A 22,253-nucleotide genomic window follows, 5' to 3' on the forward strand; every position below is an offset into this window, starting at 1 on the left:
GTATGATAATATGATCGCTACAAGTTGATTGGACAAAAAATATTTTAAAACACTTTCCAAGCAAAATTTTAAATTACATCAATGTTAGTAATTAATTAGTAGAGTTCATATTGAAAAGTGGCCTGAAAATATGGGTTTGCCTGATAAGAACTTTGGAGCCACTCCACTCCTGATTTGGACTCAATTTATTTATTGTGTATTTGTGTGTATCAGAGCCCAGGTGTATTCAAACTTTTCATCTCACGCTTCTATCGTCTCTTTACAATATTTTGGTTTCACTTAAATTATTCAGGACGAACAAATATAATGTGTGTAAATGTGTTTATTTATTTATAACGTACATTTATATTATAAATATGTCAATATTCAGACAACAAAATATATGTAATACCGGTAATTATGTTTGGAACACAGCAATTAAATGTTTTACGCTTAGAATAAAATATGATATTAATCGTTACCTAATACCTATCCTCATTATAATATTCATTATTTTTTCATCTTCCGTGCCCCGGTTTCCCTAAGACCCTAACCAACATTCACGACGCCCTTTAGAGCTGTGACCAACAATTTGAATACCTCTGGTGTATTGTGTATAGGTTAGGTTAGGTTACCTATAACATTGAAATTCACATCCCTGTTTACAGTTTTACACATTCAATTTGTAATACCTGAAAAATGGGAGGCCTATCCTACATTTTGTCAATTTATATGTTGGTTAAATTATGATTGCCAAAATATAAATTGCCTAGCTGGCTATATAGCTGCATATACAATTTTACAATCGCCCAAAGATTTATTGAACCAACTTCTTATAATTTTCAAGCATTTTAAATAAGAGTAGAGAAACGGAGTAGAACAATACAATTGTATTATTATTGTGTGTCCACCGTTATTCTTCTTTAATTACAATCAAAACTTCATAATCCACTTAATAACAAACAATTGATTCAATAATCGATGTATTTTGTATTTAACATGCTCTTGCTGTGTTTAGAACATGAAATTACGAGTAAAAACGTGCCACTTAAAAACGAGTAGGCTTAAGTAAATAGTGCGTAAATAATTTATTTCACAATTTATGTTTACTGGTACAATTATTCAAAATAAGTTACATACTTACATACATCGTTATTCGTAATATAATAACATTATGATATATAGGTAAGGAAAAAACAAATTTTTTTAATATTAATCATGCGTTCCAAATGTTTTAATAATTACCTACTCTGTATATTATGTAATTACACGCACACTCAAATCTATACGTGGTTGATTCTTCGTTTCGACTATATACTACAACTACATAATCAGTTTAAGATAATAATGAACAATATAAAACGTGCATGTGTGCACTAAACCTGATACAATATTATAATGATACTATGGACATAATATTATGACTACGGGCCATGACTGGACTTTCCGGCTACGCTCTGGCGGGGACGTCGTTGCTAGATTCGACAATCTTGAAACCATCCTTGTCGGCTGTGTAAGTCACCGTAACTTTAATGCCTTCGGGAGAAATGTATGAATATGACCCTTTCTGAATCAAAACGTAATCGTCTCCTTCGTCGTTCAACACCAATGTTCCTTCCCTAGTCTGTGATGTCCCGTCATCCACCTGATAGCTGAAATTGCACATCGTTACATAAGTATTGTTTACCATCGATTTACTCCTATATAGTGTAAGGTGATTCAAAAAGCATGCTAATCCAAATTGTTGGGGGCTTTTCCTTTAATAATGCATTTATTTAAATTCTAATTTTTTAAACGTTTAACCTTTTAAGTATACTTAAACACAATTTTTCGCATACATACACATATTTCAAATGACATTTGATGATTGTCTTTGTGTCAATAAAATTTCACTTTTTCAAATGAGAGCCATCGTTGTTTACTGTAAATTGTTAAGCCAATTTTTTATTTTTTTTAATGTCGTATTTAAATTTTAATTCGAACGAGAAGTTTTTAAATAATTTTAATTAGATTTATACTGGGAATAAGAAACTAGAGAAACCAAGATGATTTATTAATTGTAGCAGATAATTAAAAGGGCTGGGTATTATAAAAAGTTAAAAAGGTGAAGTTTAATTACTTTTAATTAAGTTACATAACTAGTTACACTTTTTTAAAGTAATTTCTAATTTAATAAGTTAAATTGTTTTTCATCATATTCAGTTACTAATCAGTTAATTAATTTTATATTCACGTCAATAACAATTGATTTAAAATATATTTTGTTTTGTATAGATAAAAGTAAAAAATAAAAATCAGTTATAGGTATTATCATTGAGTAGGTTTATATTGTATATTGTATATTGTACAATGTATATTATATACTCAATGGCATTATTTATAACACTATGTGTGTACTTATGGTACCTATTTAAATAATAAATTGTAGATTGTAAAGGTTTTGAATGCAGTAAGAAATACTTCTTTAAAACGAATTAAAATAATGTATATAAAATGATAATGAATAGGTAGGTACAACTTTAATGTTTAAATACATGTTCATAAAATATTAGTATTTCCCCCAAGCATATTAATTTAAAATCTCTCAACAAAAATATTAGCGGAGAAACCATTTTGGCGTTTATAAAGATATTAATGCATTCATATCTTGAAAAATTAACTAACCAAAACTTTACCTAAATAGTTTATAACTTCAATTAATAGATTCTATCATTGGATATTTGGATGGCATCCTGGCTCCCTTTATGTTATTTGTTCTGTAAATTACTCTAATATATATTTTTTTTACTATATTATATTATCATTGTGTGCATTATAAACTTATAAAAATTTACTTATTAAGCTTTGGCAAAGATTCAAAAATATATTCAGTTAAAAAAAGTATTAACTCATTTTTAACTATGTTGAATTTTTATTTTTATATTTAACTTGTAACTTTTACAAGTTTTAAAAATAAAAGTAACTTGAAACCTCAAACTTAACTTACATGTTCTATATTAAATTCAACTTAACGAGTTAAAAAAAATAGTTACTTGTCCAGGCTTGATAATTAATATCAATATTAAAAATAATACATTTGCTTAACTATTTACAGTAAAAAGAGCGGTATCATTTGAAAAAAGAATTTCGTATTCCACAATAGGTACACTCATTAGACTGTATACAAAATCAAAGTATCTGAAAACAAGGTATTAAGTATTCTTAAAAATATCATAAATCTGAATTTGAATACATTTTATGATTAATAAATTAAATGGAGGTAGTCAAATGAGTTTTCTTGCTGAATCACTCTGTATTTTATAGGTACCTACAAAATGATAATATATATTCAATATAGATAGGTAAAGTATTTTGTTTAGAAAAGTTAGCGAAACGATAATACATTTTGATTTCTTACTGCGAATAACTACTAATAGGAGTTTATTTTATTGCCATCGATATTAAATAATTGTATACATAACCATATAATATCCTATAAATCTATGAGATGAAAAAGCCGTAGGTAGGTATGTCAATTTATTAACTATGTAACTCACTTGAGGCTAAACTGTCCGCTATTATCGTAGACGTAGTCGTTTCTCAAAAGTTGAGCTGGCACTGGGGCCTTTGGTTTTTCCGTCGGATATGTGGGCACCACAGCTGCAGTGGTCGACCATTGTGAGAAGACAAACACCGCCAAAACTACAATCTGTATGGTCGACGGCACAAAAAAGTAAAAAAAGTAATAAATTAATAAATTGTATAATATAAATTATTATTATAGTTATATTATTAATTTATTGTTTATAACTGGTAGAACTAGAAAATGTAAATAATCGGTTTACCGTGATCGTGTTCATTTCGGTTTTCGTCGATCGGTGAAATGAAAAAATGAAGGTGCAAGAATGTCCAATAGTGGTGGTTCCAGTAACTGAACTAACTGGGTAAACGATGTACGCATTGATTTATAAGGTTTTTTCGATAACAAAAATACCTTATTTTTTGAAAGGAAATATGTAGACACATTAGGTCAAACGATGTCTACATCGGCAGATCGAAAAACAACGATTAATTTCGTCTACATAGCTTATACTTAAAAAACCATTAACTTTTACCCATGATTCCCCTGCGTGCAGTATATGGTATTTGAAATTGTTTGTACAAAACTGACCTCCATCTTGATAATATTTTTATTCGACCCATGTAAAATAATATTTTATTGAGTCAAATACTAAAACATCGCATACATACGTAATAAATTAGTCTACGGTTAATATGAAAACCAGTACACCAACTTGCAGTAAGAGAAATATAATTAATCTGTGTATAATTATATTATAATAAACACTAATCGTTATAGTAATAAATTGGTGATAAAAACCTTAGATGAAATCCTAGGCTAAGTTTGGTAAGTATAACTTATTAAAATCAATAATGTCATTAAATTAATCACAGAACCTTGGTGGTAATTTTTACCTATAATATTACCCATATTAATATTTTAAATGTGATCACTGTTAATTGTGAATATATTATTAAAACAGATACGCGTAATAATTGTAGGGGAACAATAACATAATACCATACTAATATGACGTTTGTTATACATAGTATTATATTAATTTATTATAATATTACTGACATTGATCTTAAGAAAAACATCAATATGACAATATCAATTGAATTTCTTGGATCTTTCACTGCTCTTACAGATCTAGAAAATAGAAAAGTTCTAGTGTCCGTATGTGTTTATGCCAAGTGGCAAGAATAATTGTATACGTTTTATACACACATTAACGCAATTATAAAAACGGCAATGGTAATTTGTATTCCGTGTGATTTTTTTTACATTTTAAACTAAATCGTAAATACTTGATAATTTTTTTCAAATTCCAGATACTTCATACTTTTTTTGGAAACGTATTAATTGATGATTATATATTATATAGTTACACTTAAACCATTAATGCTGGATAAATATATTTAGTCAGGAAACAGTTTAAAAAAAAAATAGGGGAGAGGTGTGAAAAAAAATTCAGTACTTCAATATTATAAGTAAAATGTTGCTATTTTTAAACATATTTTTTATTTCTACAAGCTACAAGTGGAAATATGATAACGATATTAAGCCATTTAGACTTTAGAGGGATAGATTTCGTATCCCCATGATGACCTTTATTTCGTATGGTATAATATATTAGTGTACAATATACATGAATAATTGGTTATGAAACCACGCCTAACCACACAGTTAGTCATTAACTCAAAAATAATAATAAACGTAACTCGTAAGTAAAAATATTTTCAAACTATAATTTAGTATATTTATTATGGAGAAAATCAACAAATATTAAAGTTAAAAAATATACGACTACATAAAATGATATTCAAATAAATAATCGACACAAACTATGTAGTCGCAATTACATAATATATAACCAAATATCAAATATTATAGGTATATTCTTGTTGTTTCTAATCTAATGCCTAACGGTATATAATACACTGAGATTTCATGTAATAACTCTGGCCGTTAAAATAAGAATATAATATAACAGATAGTTTATAACTACATTATGATATATCTACTTTAATTCGGTTCTGAGTTGTGTAAATAAAAATAAAAATAGTAAATAAATATAATATAAAGAATATCATATTTTTACCTTACGTATTTCATTGTTATATTGCACAGTTTCACCCGTCGTGATTATATTATGATATATTGTTGCGGTAAAATCAACAGGCTGTCTAAGAAAACACAACTCAATTATAAGACGAATGGTGAAAATTCGAACGTACGATATTAGGCGAGCATGCCTCGATGTTGTCGTACTCCCGGTCCTATCGGTATGCTAGTATCGGAATAAGAGAACATTTTCGTCAAGAGTTTAATCACGGATTTGATGAGTTCGAGTATTGGGTTCTTGGTGCTTGACTTAGAGGAACTTCCAAAATCTGCACTAGAAACATATACGTACGGGCTATTGCCGCCGACTGGCGCGGAAAGTGAGCTGAAACCAATAAATTGAACACATTATTAATCCGTGTGTTATTATAATAGTATACATGTATTGCGTAACAAGATGAAAATGCAATAGGATTAATAATCAATATAGTAAATTCAGTGTTTATCTGGAGTAATATTATAAGAGGCCTCGGCCGCGGCGTTCCTCTAGGACCTCAATTTGTTTCCCTCATATTTGATGCCCTCTGTATCATATCAATAGGGACGTGCATATAGGAAGAGGTATTGGGGGGTTCGCCCTCCCTTAAAATGTTCACAAGTTTGTTCACCAACTGCCTATACTGGACACTGGTATTAGTAAGAATCAAGAGATAAATAAATACGTTTATAATAGATAAAAATAAAAATAATTTAACCCTCTTACAAAAAAATTACACTTCTGAACATTACAATACTTAAGAAAAATGTTATTTCTTATCTCAGATCAGTGAAAAATACTTTGTTTGAAGTGGGTGTAAAATGGATATAACATTCCCTCGAGTATAAGTTATTAAAATAAAAATAATCATATTTTAATAAAAATAAATATCGAAATTATTTTGATAGATAATAAATCTAATCAAGATTATTATAAGTTATCAAATTAAAAATGTTGATATTTTTTTAAAACAAGTGTGATTACTACCTAGTGTAGATACTTAGTGTTAAGAACTTTCCACAATAATATTATCATATTGTCAAAAAATGTAATAAAGGCCTGAAATGCCATAAGGGCATAATTAGTTTCTAATTTCTATGTATTATTTTCAACTACGTCAAACGTAATTACTTACTATTACGTGCCAACTAGCAACTGTTTACTTAACGAGTTACTTCTTATTTCAATTTAACGTAAGCTCAACGAGTTGTTTAATTTTTTCCAATACCACAAATTTACCCGGAACACGCTTGTTTTACTATATTATTAATATAAACCTCGGTTCAAACCCTAAAAAATCAAAAACTGAGTAAGATACTTCTAGATATGTTAAAATGATATAACAATTAACGATGTCACCTATATTTTTGAAGACAATTTAAATCAACCATTATTTTTAAATAATTAACAAAAATAAGCCATAAAAGTGAAACTCTGTTTAAAACCGATATTTTATAAAAGAGTAAGAGGAAAAAAATGTAATATTCTCAATAATTCTATATAAATAAGTATTTTCACACAATATTCCACGACAAAAGGGGGGTTCCAATGGGGTCTTTTATGTTTCTATGATAAAATGTAAATTAATAAATCATTTAGTATATTTAGTATTATTCTTCAGTAATTAAGTATTTAAGTATAATACTATATATGATTTAATAATAATTATTACTAATAATATATTAAATAACGTACATCATATCATTCGTATCTTCATAATCTGTTGGGGCTGCTGCAGTGTCCGTGCCGAACACGAACATGATGACCACCGCTACCGAAACTACCACCTAGCCGGCGAAAAATACGATAGTCGTGTTAATGTTCGAAAAGAAAAACAAAACTCTAGTAATTTTTTTAAGAACAAATAAATCGATAGTGTACGACTTACCACGAATAACTTCATTTTTTATTTCGTTGATGTTGTAAATAAAAAATGAGTGATTTTAATTTTCGGTGTCCGCTGAAGAAGAGACAATAATGGATATTGGTACATGCAATGACTCCAAGTCGACGACTGACGAATGAACCATTCAATGTCTGACATTTATTTTAATAAAATAATTGATTAATTGATAAAATAATTAATAACTATGTTATTGTCTTATTGACTGAAGATTTATAATGTCTAATCTGCATGTACCATTACAAATAGAAACGTTGTTAGGTCAACTGAAATATTTTCAAAGTAGTGCGTCATCTATAAGTTTCACAATTATAAATACTTAACAATTTGTAGTAGATTTATCTTTAATAATAGTACACATTAAAATTTATATTCAGAATAATTGTACAGAGGGGGGGGGGGGGCGCAAGTCTATTACAATTTTTAGGTTCTGAGCGTACCAATGACTGTATTGATTTTAAAAAATGTGTGCTTTTTTGGGGCAAATGTAAACTGGGCCCGCGGTTACCTTTTTTGTAGTAAACTTGGCCCGGAAATTTTAAGTAGTGAAATAGGTCGATTGTAAACTCGGCCCGGACATTTTAGGTAATAAAATAGGTAGATTGTAAACTCGGCCGGAAAATTTAAGATAATAAAAAAGGTCCGGTTGTAAACTCGGCCCTATAATTTTGATCAATAATATATAATTATCACGACATAATTTTATCTGCAAGTAATAAATAACGTACTTATCTATATCTTATCGTGAACAATATTTTGTTCGAATGCTAAAATATATTTAAACATTGAGACAAATAATTTCATTTTCGTATTGGACTTTTGAAACGACGTTTCACTAGTGTTTAGTGTTTACACAACCGTCACGATAGCAAGCATAGTTGAGTCCCAACGTGGAAAACCACTTTTTGTTTTAGATAATTTTAAATATTCTAAAGTATCTCGTCCGTTAGCTTCAGGTGAAATAAAGTGGCGTTGTATAAATCGCAAATGTACAGCGTTTTTAAAAACTTTTGGAATAAATAATAATATTACGGAGAAAAATGATGATCATAAACACGAACCTGTCCTGGACCAAGTACTACAACGACAATGTGTTACCACTGTGGCCAAACGCAAAGCAATAGAGGATATCTGCAGTAGGCCAAATAAAATTTTTTGTAGTGCAGTAAATAAGGTACCTGACGCGCAAGATCTGCAAGTAAGTGATATTCGGTATGTTAAGACTGTTAAGAGGAATATGTACAACGCCAGAAGAAAGTCAATGACTGCGCTACCGAAATCGATCGACGAAGTACATGAGGTATTAAAAAGTATGGAAATAGTAACAAATAGAAATACAAATTTTTTATTAATTAATGATAGACAAGAAAAAATAATCATTTTTAGCTGTGATACAAATTTAAAAACGCTTTGCACATCAAAATATATATATGTCGACGGAACTTTTTCATATTGTGCCAAGTTTTTTAAACAGATGTTTACAATACATGGTCATATAAATGGTCATTACATACCGCTTGTTTTTTGTTTATTAGCCGGAAAAACTACAGATAATTATATTTCTTGTTTAAAACACGTCCGTGAAAAATGTAGGGCTTTACATTGTGATTTTAAACCAATAGCAATTATCAATTACCCCAATATATATTCTGTCATTGCAAAATTAAAAAAAGTACAAACAGAAACTTACATTAAAATCAATAGCCTAAATGCACCATTTCAGTTTCAAAACACAAAAACCAAAAAAAAAAAGAATTATTGGAAAAAACACTTACAAAATATAAAAATAAGGAAATATCGGTGACTGAATACGTCAAACATATGGCTTTTCACTTCAAAAAATAAATTTATATTATAACCTATTATTAGTTATTATATTTTTACACATTTTACATTATTACATTTTACTTATATTTTTTTACAACATATGAAACATATTACTTAAATTTTTACACATGCAATTTTACATTTATATAACGCATTTCATACTATGAATAATAATATGAAAATGAAAATAATTTTTGGAGGATAATGAGAATCACCTCCTCGTGGTGTCCTCTGGGTAATGCTAAATGGTTCTCAAAAATATTATAAGTACATACGTATAATATTTTTATTCGGGCCGAGTTTACACGTCAATCGTTTTTACCTGAAAAAAATCCGGGCCGAGTTTACATGTCAATCGTTTTTACCTGTAAAAACCTCGGGCCGAGTTTACACCTAAATAATTTTTACCTGAAAAAAACTGTGGCCGAGTTTACAATAGACCTTTTGAATATTTTTTTTCCCCGGGCCGAGCTTACAATCACCCCTTTTTTGTCCGGACTCTGGAGAAACTTTTTCTAATACCTATAAACGTTTCTCTGATCATCAACTTTGATGGAGGTTTTTGGTAATAAATTAAAATAGTTGGTACATTTTGCAGAAATTCAAAATTGAAAATTCTCAGTACTATTTAAAATAATAATCAGAATAAACTAAAGAAAATTTTTTTTTAAATTGTATAGGTATTATTAATAACCTTTTTATTGAAAACCGGTTACTAAAAAGTAAACCGTTTTCACTTGGATTATCTTCGATTTAATTTAGTATAAATATAAACGTTGCAAAAAAAATGTTCGTTCGGTCAAAATGCTTAACAATTAAAAAGAAGGTCTCTCGTTATTAGTTCATACTGTAATTAAAAAATTACTGATAGTTTTATAATAATAGGTAAGTAGGTATGCAAAAATGAATTCAACCTACCTACGTACTAATAGCAATATTCATATAATATAAAAATATCATAGGCCCACTCGAGAGTCGACACCTACTGAATAGCAATGTGGTATTAACTTCCATGCCTTTTTTTTTTTACATTGTATTTTCATAAACAATATAATTTAAACAAAAATTGAAAAATGTATACGACTTTGGTAATCCAAAACATAATGCATGTTTGAACAAGGCCTTTAAGGGGTGGTTTGGATGGCAATAGCCAACCATGACTTATGTTCGGGGGTGACATTTAGGTGACAATAATTTTACGTCAACTAAAAAAGGTAAAACGATATTTTCGAATACGCAATGGAAAATTATAAATTAATAATAAGTATAATATAAATAAATTCTATAATATTGGTGCCCAATCTACAGCTGCAGAATATTTTTAGGCAAAGTAAAAATTTGATTACTAGTATGAGCTAGTTTTGGGCCTTCATATAATATAGTAGCTAATAGGTAATATATTTAGGTATCCTTCTACATATTATATATTAATTATTTAGTCATTGTTTTCTTTAACAAATACAATTTTATTGATATTAATAGAAAAAAAAACTGAAAAAGTTGAAAACTGACAATGTCCGTAAAAAGCCCAAAAATAGTCTAAATGTTTTCAAAATGTTATGGTGTATAGAAAATGAGAATATAAACATTCACTGAAATTTTCATGTTTTTACAGTTATTTGTTTTTTAATTACAATAAAATAACAAAATCGCTACATGAGAAATCGAGTGAATATCCAATATTGTAAAAATATGAACTTCAAACGCTCATAAAAATTTAATTTGATTTGCTTATAGAGATTTTTTTTTTTTGATAAAGGTAGACACACTTTTGATGAATCTTGTATTACATTTTAAATATTAGATTTAAAAAGAAAATTTTTTATAAATTCTTAACTCAAAATAATTATCACACTTTCGTGAATTTTACGTATTTTCTCAATATTTGAACTTTAAATGCTTATAAATAAATACTTGTGACAATGGATTTTTAATATTTTTCATCTGTCTTTGAAACAATATATCAGGAGCCTTCTATTAAATTTTCAAGCTATTTTACCCAATAAATAAAATTTTATTGATATTTGTAGAATAAAAAACTAAAAAAATTGGAAACTGAAAATGTCCATAAACAGCTCAAAATAAGTCAAAATATTTTAAAATATGGTGTATAGAAAATGCTAATATAAACATTCAGTAAAAATGTCATGTATCTACGGTCATTTATTTTAGAGTTACAGCAAAAACCAAAATCGAATTAGTAAAAAAAAAAAAAAACACATCATTGTATCTGTAAATCTAATAAAAACAAACAGATTTATGATATATTTATTATCTCAGGAGATATCGCAATGGGTAAATCGTTTTAAATTAACTAAAATCTTGAATCGTAAAATATTATTCCTACTGTAGGTTAGTAAAATTTCAATAATTGTAGTAATGCATATATTTTAGTATTTAGTATGATATAATACTATTAAATAATTAATTATAATTACTATAAATTATTCAACTATACATTTAATTATTTAATTATCCATGAGACTACATAACATTTAATTAAAAATGTGGTATGCTATTATAATTATTCGTAAAATAAAATGCCTTAAATAATAAATATTTATCTTTGTTTTTATGTTTGTAAACAAATAGTATTTAAGAATAGAATATTGCCCCACAGGGTAAAGTAGGTACCAAGTGGATCTCACTGGTTTTACTACAATCATCTTGGTAAGAATCAATTGCACATTTTTAAAGGGGAGAGGTTGTCAACGTCATTTCCATTTTCACTTTGAAATCCTAAAATATAGTTAAATCAATTTGTTTATTTTATTATTATGCAGTACTTAATCAAAAAATTTTATTTACGATTTTTTTTTGATGAAAACCACAAACTCCTTTGAAAAATTATCAAAATACGTGACTTTAAGGTATTCTTACACCTAAATGATTATAAAATAAACATAATAATAAATTGCGATAGTACAACAGATCTTTACGTTTAATTAGACAAATTAATGACACCAATAATTTATTGGTAATTTTAATATTGGTAATAATTATTGTAATTTATTACACCGTAAATTACAAACTATGATTGTAACAATATTATGTTAGGTACTATCAAAATACGATTAAAGTATATTGATCTTTGTAATTATTCTTATTGTGGATGCATTTTTTTTTTTTTAAACTACACAATTACTTTATCAGTAAATGTACTTATTTATTTATTTTTATTTTCACGCATTTGTAACATTCTTGTATAATTGTCATTGAAATTAATAATAATAATTGTTTCTAATAATAGGAATATTAGATAGCCGGACAGGTATATAAAAGTTACGTTCTTTTTCCTCTCTGATAAGCTTTTCAGACCATGATGGCCCTTGGCTTCCTAAACAATTCTTCTCCACTCATCGTGATGTTTGGCGACATTTCTCTAGTTCCGTATCAATATCTGTTGTAGACCTTTCTTAACTTCGTCTATTTATCCGCTTCTTAGACGTCTTTGCCCAGCGCCGGATATAGACTTTTCAGCCCACCGAGATTTTACATTTATACCGGCCCTCAACTAAGTATCGGCCCATTCGACAACATTTTTTTATGATCACTCTTTTAGTATGTGTGCTTTAAATAATAATTGTTTCTCTAAAGCACATTTACAAATTATCCAATAGGTACATTACATTAAGTTACTTAGTATACTTCAGTTATATTATTAAAAAAACGCAAAATATAAGTTTAAGCAAGATTGCCTAGATTTATGCAATTAGTACACTTTTAATTTTATACTCTTGAGTCATCACTCATGAGTCATGGCCCAAGTATGAGTAGTATGACGATTTTTAATCAATTTTTTATAACTATAAGTTTAAAATTTGATTTTCTTATATATGTATATATATATTTATATAATTATATGTATATATATAAAATACATTATATTATTATTTTAGTTTATATCAGGGTTTCATATAATATTGATCTTATATAATAACTAATAAGGATAATAGGAAAGTACTAATTAATTATGTCCTTATACAGTTAAAAATAGGAAGTATTCTAGCATCAAATAAGATTATGGGTGAACATCAACATTTATAATTAAACTTTATAGTTTATAACTTAAAATTATAATAAATCAAATAGTTATAAATATAATGAAAACATGTGTCTTAAATTTAAATCATAATATTGTACTTTTTTTATTACAATTTCAACAAATTCATTAAATCTTTGCTTTTATTACTAATTAAATCAATAACATCTTCGTTATTGATATTTTGAAGTAAGTCCTTTTCAACTGACATTAAAAGAAAAGTCTCTAATTTTGGCTGAGATAGGCAATTTCTGAGGCGGCTAAGTATATATTTAAGTTTTGAAAAAGTTGTTTCACACCTCACTAGCGTACAAGAAAGTGTCAATACAAATTTATAAGCCATATAAATATAAGAATAGGCTGAAGAATGTAAATTATATTTATGTAATACAGCATAGACACACCTCAATACAATTTTGACAAGCCTTTCCTTTACCCTTTTCAGTACATATAGTATCTTTATCACTTTCTATTAAATCTTCATTTTCTTCATCAGTCTGCTCTTCCATAAAGTTAGAACCAGAAGCAATTTTTTTCATTCTTGGCCATTTTAAAATAAAATCCTTAAGTTCAGTTTGAATACTTCCTGCTGTTATTTCTGGTTTGAATTTTTGGATTTTTTTACTTGAAAATTCAAAAACTGTATCAGGTAAATTGGCATTATTGATATATTGTGGATGTAAGTATGGTATATCTACTCTATTATTAGTTATAATTAAATAAAAAATTTGTTTTACATCAATATAGGTAGGTATAGGGATGATGCATGAGCAAAATGTTTTTTTGATTTTATTTTATGATCATTGTAGGTAGTACCTATTATTCAAAGTTTAAACATACCAAAATCTAAGTTTTTTTTAAGTCATGAAAAAAATCAAACAGAAAAAACATAAATAAAGTTACGAAGACCAAACACATTTTAAAATGTTGTTTGTCTTTAGCTCCAATGATCAATAATTATTTATTTTTTATTTTTACATACCTATACAATTTACTAAAATGTATTGTTAACACTAAATTAAAATTTAAGGGGGTTGGAGCTTGACATGTTTAAGGAGTAATACTTGGACATTTTATATAGCATTTATATTTGAGCTGTGTTACACTTCAATTAGTTTTCAAAATTAAAATCCATCCAACTCAAGTGCCACAGTCTGCTCTGGCTTTTGGCCTGTTTTACGTGATTATTTGTACCTGTTCCAGCCCCCTAGAAACTATAAAATAACAAGACATGAAGACTTTTTGAAATTCGCATTAAGTACCTATAGTAAAAATTACAATATAGATTACAGAAAAAATATGGACACCTTGACAGGTGAACATGTTAATTCGTTATCCCTAATAATCGGTTGTTGTTATTTATTATTTCGAAAATAATGAAGTGAATGCAAGTTAAAACATGTCATGCTCCAGCCCCCTTAATAATTTTAATATTTAACCACCTAAATAATCTTACCTTTTGTAGGGGCTCTTACAAATAATATTTTTGTTTGTTTCGGGTTACTTCCTGCCGCTTTGAGTTCAGCTTGCCGTTTTATTCGTAATTTCTCGGCTCCTCCTTTTCGTTTATCCATTACTGTTTCAACCGTTAAGCACTCAAGTCTCTACTTAGTATTTATTAAATACGATTAATGGAAATATGTATTTGACATTTTTGCGTATATAGATAGATAAATACTTAATATAAAATACTATAATACCTACCTTGCTAGTTGCTTCCTATATTATACTTGCATACGATACGGAGTCGATAGGGATATGTGCAGCACGTAGAATTAAATGTGTTAAAATAAAATATAATCTGTATCACTACTATAACGCAAGAATATTTTACACAAAACGGTAAACATAAAAATACGTAAGCAGTGAGCTTTTGATTCAGGGTGTAATAATATGTAGTCATGTAGAACACTAAAACACTGAACAAATTATATCAAATAATATGAAATGTGAATTCTCACAATTTTTCAATAATAATTGCCAATCGAAAGCACTATAGAATAATTCCAGTAAATCAGAATTATATTTATTTTGGTAATTTGCACGCAATACACACACTCAAGGCACAACTATTATTATACAACATATGGGTACACTGACGATGACGGCAGCCGGGCGGCGTGTCGTGTGCATAGATAATATAATATTCTTATATTATCTTTGGTCGTGTGCATATTATCGATTCTTAGGAATTAATTTGTCCTATACAGTAATAATACCATTGTCCATTGATTATAAATACCTACTATAGATCGCTCACTGCGGCGCAATTCAGCACAAAATATGCTGCGCTCATTTACTAGGGATCCTGGGGTTACTTACAACTGACGCATTTATTCTTATTAGTTATTACTCATTATTTAGTTATTATTGTTATTCTATATTTCTATATAATAAACGTTTACCTCTATGATATCTAGAAAGGCTAGACTATTTTTGTCCGGAAATAATAACGCCCATTTTTTTGGCTAGGTACCGTCCCAATTTTTACGCGGCCCACCGAGATTTTCTCGGTAGCTCGCCGGTTCAATCCGGGCCTGAGACCTTGCCTCCCACCATTCTGGCAAGCATTACCTGTTTGGGTATTCTTTCCTCGTCCATTCTCTCTACATGACTCAGCCATCGGATCCTGTATGATTTTATGTATTTCACTATATTTTCGTTTTTAAAAATTTGTTCTATTTCCCTATTGTTTCGTATCCTTCATATTCCTTTATCATTCACATATATTTTCTAATTATTTTTCTTTCGAATATGTTGTTAATGGAAGGGCTAAGGTAGAGGCGTTTCTGATAAAATGGTAAAACTGATAGCTATAACCCTTGAAAATTCAACAGCAAAAGTCAAGATAGGTGGATCAATGAGTGATTTCTTCAACATAGTTTCTGGACAAGGTGATGCCCTGTCAGCCACACTGTTCGACATTGTTCTGCGTGAAGTTCTAAAGGATACAATCAAAACCGGTAGCATTATTAACAAGTGGTGGGAAATTAGCGAATATGTATACGATAAAAAGAAAAGAAAATTAATGAAATTTCCATGAGAGAAGCTTTCTATTATAGAACTAAAAGGTTAAACGATGGGTTTAAAAATTAACGATCGAAAGACCAAGTACATGAAACTAACCTCATTCGAAACACGTCGCTGTTTTGCACAAGTGCAAAATATTACAATCGGAGAGTATCGCTTTGAAGGAGTTAAAGGATTTGTGTACAAAAGTTAAGTTAGTCTAGTTAAAATGATAAGCTGGGAACTAATACATTGATAAAACAAAACAAAAGATTGATGCAATTGAGATGCCTACTTTAATTATATTACTATGTTTAAAATTTAAATTAGTAGTTGAAAATACAAATTAATGTAACAAAACATACTATTATAATTTATAAGTACAAAGGAACAATAGATATAACAAAGTTACTTAACGTTATAACAAGTAAAAGTACTAACTTAAAGAATTCATTTTTTTCCATTATATGTAATATCTAATCACTAATCAGTTAATTAATTTTATTGTCATGCAAAAACTAATTTTTATCATAATAGTATAAGTCTTATAGATTAAAAATATATTTTGTTTTGTACAAATTACTTTTTTTGTATAATATAATAAAATTGAAATTATCTATAATGTTAGATCTTTTAGTTGAAATGTAGATACTAAATTTAATACACAAATTTTTGAAATTTCACTATTTCTGAATTTCAATAAAGATTAAAAGAATGTATATAACTATATAATATTATGTAGGTACACCATTGAAGTTTATAATTACTATATAGTGAGGTACACTTGCATAGAACATTACAATCTCACCCAATCATATTAATTTAAAATATCTGAACAATAACATTACCAGATAACACAGTTCGACAATTATTAAAGAAATTGGTAAGGATATGATATCTTAAAAAAATAACTAACCAAAACTCAACTTGAAGAATTTTTATCATCAGTGAATATTATGGTCCTATTGCTATAGGACCACTATCTGTCAATTACTCTTTCAATATGTATGTTATTTTTACTTCATATGACTGTTTTTTGTATATAATATGTTGTATATTTCTATCAAATTTGCTTGTTTTGAAGTAAACTGTCAATATAGGTATTCAATTTGAAAAAAAAAACAATAACATACTTTTTTTCCTACTTGTAACATTTACAAGTTTCAAAAAAATAACTTTCATTTAGATATTTTAACTTCACTTCTCTCGTTAAAAAGTAACTAACATGCCATAGCCTTGAAATTACGTAGGTAATAAATATTTTAAATGTAAACTTAGTCAATAGTGAAAAATGTTTAGGGGATTGAATGCGGTGATTTAATAAGGGGTCGTGTATAGGCAATTCAATATACTTATACTCGTTACGCAGTGTGGTTGTGTGCGAAATAAATGATCATTAGTGTGCGTAGATACGTTCGGAATCCACCATGTGCCACTTTCGCACACACACGCACATGTCAATAAATCGAGAACAACGAAATATGTATATTCTTCTATGCATCACCTATAAAAACTACCAAAAGCGGTAGTAAATTAAATATACTTCCTGAAGTTTGATTGTAATTTCGAAAAAAGGGTTGAATTCGTAAGCTCCTAGACAATGCTTTGTAGGGAACCACTTTTTTGATATAAAACCTAAAAAGCCCAAAATAAATACAAATGTAATTCAATTATTTCATGAAATTTTTTAAAAAAATATCCAAATTTTATGGTCCTTTAAAATTGAAAATCGACTTCCTGGAAAGCCTAGTTATTTTGTCAAAGATTCATGCATATATTAAAAATTAAAATCGGACATTCAGAAGTATGTGTAATTTACGACCGCTTATTGGTCTAAAACGTACGAAAAATACGTGACATGCGATCCCCTTTGTACCAATATTGCCTATACATAACGCCGTACAACACAATATTATGTAAGCAATAACCAAGTCATACTGTCATAGGAACGATCAGCTCCGCTAAAATCTAATCCTGTCCTTTTCATATTTTATAAACTATATATACCCATAATTTGGAATAACTTATTCTTGTCCCACTTGGGACTCGAATACAAATAAATAACTACATTTTTTGGTAAAAAATTGGATTTATTTTGTACTTTTGGGAGGTCAAAATTGAAAATTCTCAATACTTTTTAAAAATAAATGAGGAAAAAATGAAAATTTGTTAAACTTGGTTAGGCCTTTGATTAATTTTAGTTTATTTCCTCAAAATGTCAATAAAAAATTATTCGTTTGGTCAAAAAGCTTAAAAACTTAATACTTACAAGGTTCCTTATAAGTTGTTATTATAGCTAGGTATTTAAAAATATTAACAATACAAAGGAAAAATGCATACAATTTAAATTTTTTATAACTTAGACTAGAACATTTCATACCTACCGTAACCAAAAAACCACTGATTATTTTAGGGAGATAGGTTTGCAAATACAATGTTTTTTGCAAAAATGAATTCAATTTATCTATAATATTCCTAATAAAATCAATAAAATAAAATATCGTAGGGACACAGTCTTCACTCAGATTTGTTTTCGTATAGGTACCTGGTACAATGATATTATTATATTAGGTATATTATAGGTGGGTATCATTGAATTCAAAATGAACACATCGATTACAGTGACCCACTCGACACCTACTGTACAGCATAGCGGTTTCCACTGTCTCATTTTAATTAAATGTTATACAATATTGATTGATTGGACCCAAAACAAACACCATCTTTTCCTGACTGGTTCTTTTGCCTGGTATAATCTATATATATATATTATAGTTTATATGTTATATTAAGTACATCATAGACATATTAACATAGAGTCTAGAACACAGTTATGTATAATTCTGAGGTGAGTGAGGTGTGATTTTCCCTTCTTTCTATATATTATATTTTCAAAATTTCATAATCACTAGCAATGGTTCTTATTTTGATAAATATAAAATATAATATAATCTATTATTCAATTCTTCATCAAGATTCAAGGTGTTTGGTATCATAGACTTGTAAACTAATGGACAGCGCATAGAGAGAGAAATCACCTGTGTATTGTTGAAAGATAAAAGAGAGGGTTTGTGCCGTAATATTGTGCAAAACATGTTTTTTCTGTCTCAGTTATGTCATTTGGATTAACCAAAAGCAGGGCGGTGAGAAAAACGTTGTCCATTAGTTTATAAGTCTATGATTGGTACCTATTGTTGGATGTTGACAATACTATAATTATAATAGAGTATGGACCTATCTAATTAGTCTTTATAAATTTTTTTTCAAAAGTAAATTACTCAGTCCTTTCATGCCTTAGTGATTGAATATTTAAAAAAATCAGTAGATCACCAAAGTCTACTGAATCAATTATTATAATTGTTTTAATTATTTACATAAGCTTCTCAGTAACTGTAAGTATAATCAAATATTATAGATCTATAGTAAAATCTATAGTATTTGGTATAGTATATACTTGAAAGTATTAATAACTATTAACTATACACTAGTATTATTAGAGCAGAACATAAGAAAATAAATAATAAATTGTATATTGATAATATTTACCAATATTGGTACACGGTTTGAGTATGTAAATAAAATATAACAAATTAATGATAGTAGGCAAATGCGACTCACTTACCATTATTCATTATACTTAATTATTATTGCAATAATATTGGCATAATAATGTATTTTAAATGTAGATAAACATTATGAAGTTAAAAACCCTAGTTGAAAATATTTTTTCCAAACTAAATTCTAAATAGAGTTTAAGGTATACCTACACTCTCAATTGTATTGAAAATAGTTTATTAATGCAAGTTGGACATAATTATACATCAAAGTGTTATCTATTGTGTGATTATATAAGTTATAATATCATTTAACTTAATACAAATTTATAATAAGCTGTAATTTAATAAAAATTCTACTTTTTTGATAAAAAAAAAAATTCATTTGGATATAGATAAAAAAAAAAATAACAAATTATCATAGTAGGAGGTATAAATATCAATAAAACATTTTTTTTTCCAATTATTTCATTAATACTTATATATTTATATGTAACTAATAAACTTGTCGAAACAAACGATAAAATCACAATTTAACAATTTGTAGACCAATGTTGGGCGAATACTATTGAAAAACTATTAGTTGGATAAAGCTTGCTTTTCATTCTGCTCTTGGTACTTTTTCATTCTGCATTCAAGTTCAGGTCTAAAATGTCTAATCAGCCCTTGTACAGGCCATGCGGCACCATCTCCAAGTGCACAAATCGTATGCCCTTCAATTTGCTTACTAATCTCCCACAACATGTCAATTTCTGAAGATTGAGCTTGTCCGTCAACAAACCTATACATAATTTTGTTCATCCAATTAATGCCCTCACGACAAGGCGTACATTGCCCGCATGATTCATGTTTGTAGAACATAATCAAACGAGCAATAGCTTTTACAATATCAGTTTGCTTGTTCATTACAATCAGAGCTGCTGTTCCTAAACTAGTTTGAGCTGCTACCAAACCATCAAAGTCCATAATTGCTGTTTCACAAACGTGTTTTGGTATAAGTGGTGTCGATGAACCTCCAGGAATTACAGCCAACAAATTATCCCAACCACCAATTATACCACCAGCATGTCGCTCAATCAACTCTTTCAACGGAATCGACATTTCTTCTTCAACAGTACATGGATTGTTTACATGACCAGATATATTGAAGAGCTTAGTTCCGGAATTTCTAGGTCTTCCAAGACCCAAGAACCATGCACCACCACGGCGGCAAATGGTAGGTGCAACAGCTACTGTTTCAACATTTGATACTGTAGTGGGACAGCCAAAAACTCCAACATCAGCTGGGAAAGGGGGCTTCAACCTTGGTTTGCCTTGTTTGCCTTCAAGTGATTCAATGAGAGCTGTTTCTTCTCCACAAATATAAGCACCAGCTCCCCTGTGCACAAATACATCAAAGTCATAGCCAGAGTTGCACGCATTTTTTCCTATAAGACCAGCTTGATACGCCTCGCATATAGCTTGTTGCAGATTGGAAGCTTCATTGTAAAACTCTCCCCGGATGTAAATATAAGCAGCACAAGCTCCCATTGCTCGGCCAGCAACCAAACATCCTTCAATCAATTTATGTGGATCGTGTCTCATAATTTCACGATCTTTGCAAGTGCCTGGTTCACCTTCATCAGCGTTTACGACCAAATACTTTGGGCGGCCATCAGAAGGTTTGTTCATAAAACTCCATTTCATACCAGTCGGGAAACCGGCACCACCGCGTCCCCTCAAACCAGAAGTTTTAACTTCATTAATAATGTAATCCGTACCTTTTATCAAAATTTCTTTCGTCTTGTACCAATCACCGCGTTTTAACGCACCCTTCAGTTGCCAGTCGTGGCGTCCATACAGATTCGTGAAAATCCTATCAGAATCTGAAAGATTACCGTACGAAGCCTTTAATTCTGGCGGAGGGGCCGCTGCAGTAGTGTTTCGGCGTGTCTGCAATGCATTTTTAAACGCCAAACTCGGTAGCCCAATAGCCCCGCCGTGACCTTTAGCCACCAGGTTTGACCTCACCAAAGCTGAGCCGTTCATCTTTTTCAATAACTGTAAAATTAAAGCAACAATGAAAACAAAACGAGTATGGACAAGTCAAACAAAGTAGATCGAATGCAAACGTACATACCTTACGAGCTGGTAAAAGACTCGTCGATTGTCGAAAATAGTAAATTATTTTTCCTTTTCAATTGCTCCTTGTTGTGAAACTGTGTATTGTGATACGACGATAGTGTTATCACTTTTGACGTTCCGGTTAAACAAACCAGACCGTGGTTACCACATAAAAATATTATCACTTATCA

General features: G+C 29.0%; 3 protein-coding genes across 3 annotated transcripts; all 3 read right to left on the minus strand.

Annotated features, from left to right (window-relative positions):
* Window positions 1-1,048: 1,048 nt before the first annotated feature.
* LOC132943952 (flexible cuticle protein 12-like) lies at window positions 1,049-4,229 on the minus strand. Its single transcript, XM_061013132.1, has 3 exons — window positions 3,804-4,229; window positions 3,516-3,667; window positions 1,049-1,631 (listed from the first exon to the last, which is right to left on the minus strand). The coding sequence occupies exons 1-3, from the start codon at window positions 3,816-3,818 to the stop codon at window positions 1,430-1,432; spliced, it is 369 nt and encodes a 122-aa protein (XP_060869115.1). The 5' UTR covers window positions 3,819-4,229; the 3' UTR covers window positions 1,049-1,429.
* Window positions 4,230-5,251: 1,022 nt separating this feature from the next.
* On the minus strand, window positions 5,252-7,670 carry LOC132943954 (uncharacterized). Its single transcript, XM_061013133.1, has 3 exons — window positions 7,513-7,670; window positions 7,320-7,411; window positions 5,252-5,972 (listed from the first exon to the last, which is right to left on the minus strand). The coding sequence occupies exons 1-3, from the start codon at window positions 7,525-7,527 to the stop codon at window positions 5,765-5,767; spliced, it is 315 nt and encodes a 104-aa protein (XP_060869116.1). The 5' UTR covers window positions 7,528-7,670; the 3' UTR covers window positions 5,252-5,764.
* Window positions 7,671-20,179: 12,509 nt separating this feature from the next.
* Window positions 20,180-22,227, minus strand: LOC132942362 (NADH dehydrogenase [ubiquinone] flavoprotein 1, mitochondrial). The gene is made up of 2 exons (XM_061010675.1): window positions 22,079-22,227; window positions 20,180-21,999 (listed from the first exon to the last, which is right to left on the minus strand). Exon 2 carries the CDS (start codon window positions 21,985-21,987, stop codon window positions 20,539-20,541), a length of 1,449 nt encoding a protein of 482 aa, XP_060866658.1. The 5' UTR covers window positions 21,988-21,999; window positions 22,079-22,227; the 3' UTR covers window positions 20,180-20,538.
* Between the last annotated feature and the right edge of the window lie 26 nt (window positions 22,228-22,253).

This window comes from Metopolophium dirhodum, chromosome 4 (genome assembly GCF_019925205.1).
Source record: "Metopolophium dirhodum isolate CAU chromosome 4, ASM1992520v1, whole genome shotgun sequence".
NCBI lineage: Eukaryota > Metazoa > Arthropoda > Insecta > Hemiptera > Aphididae > Metopolophium > Metopolophium dirhodum.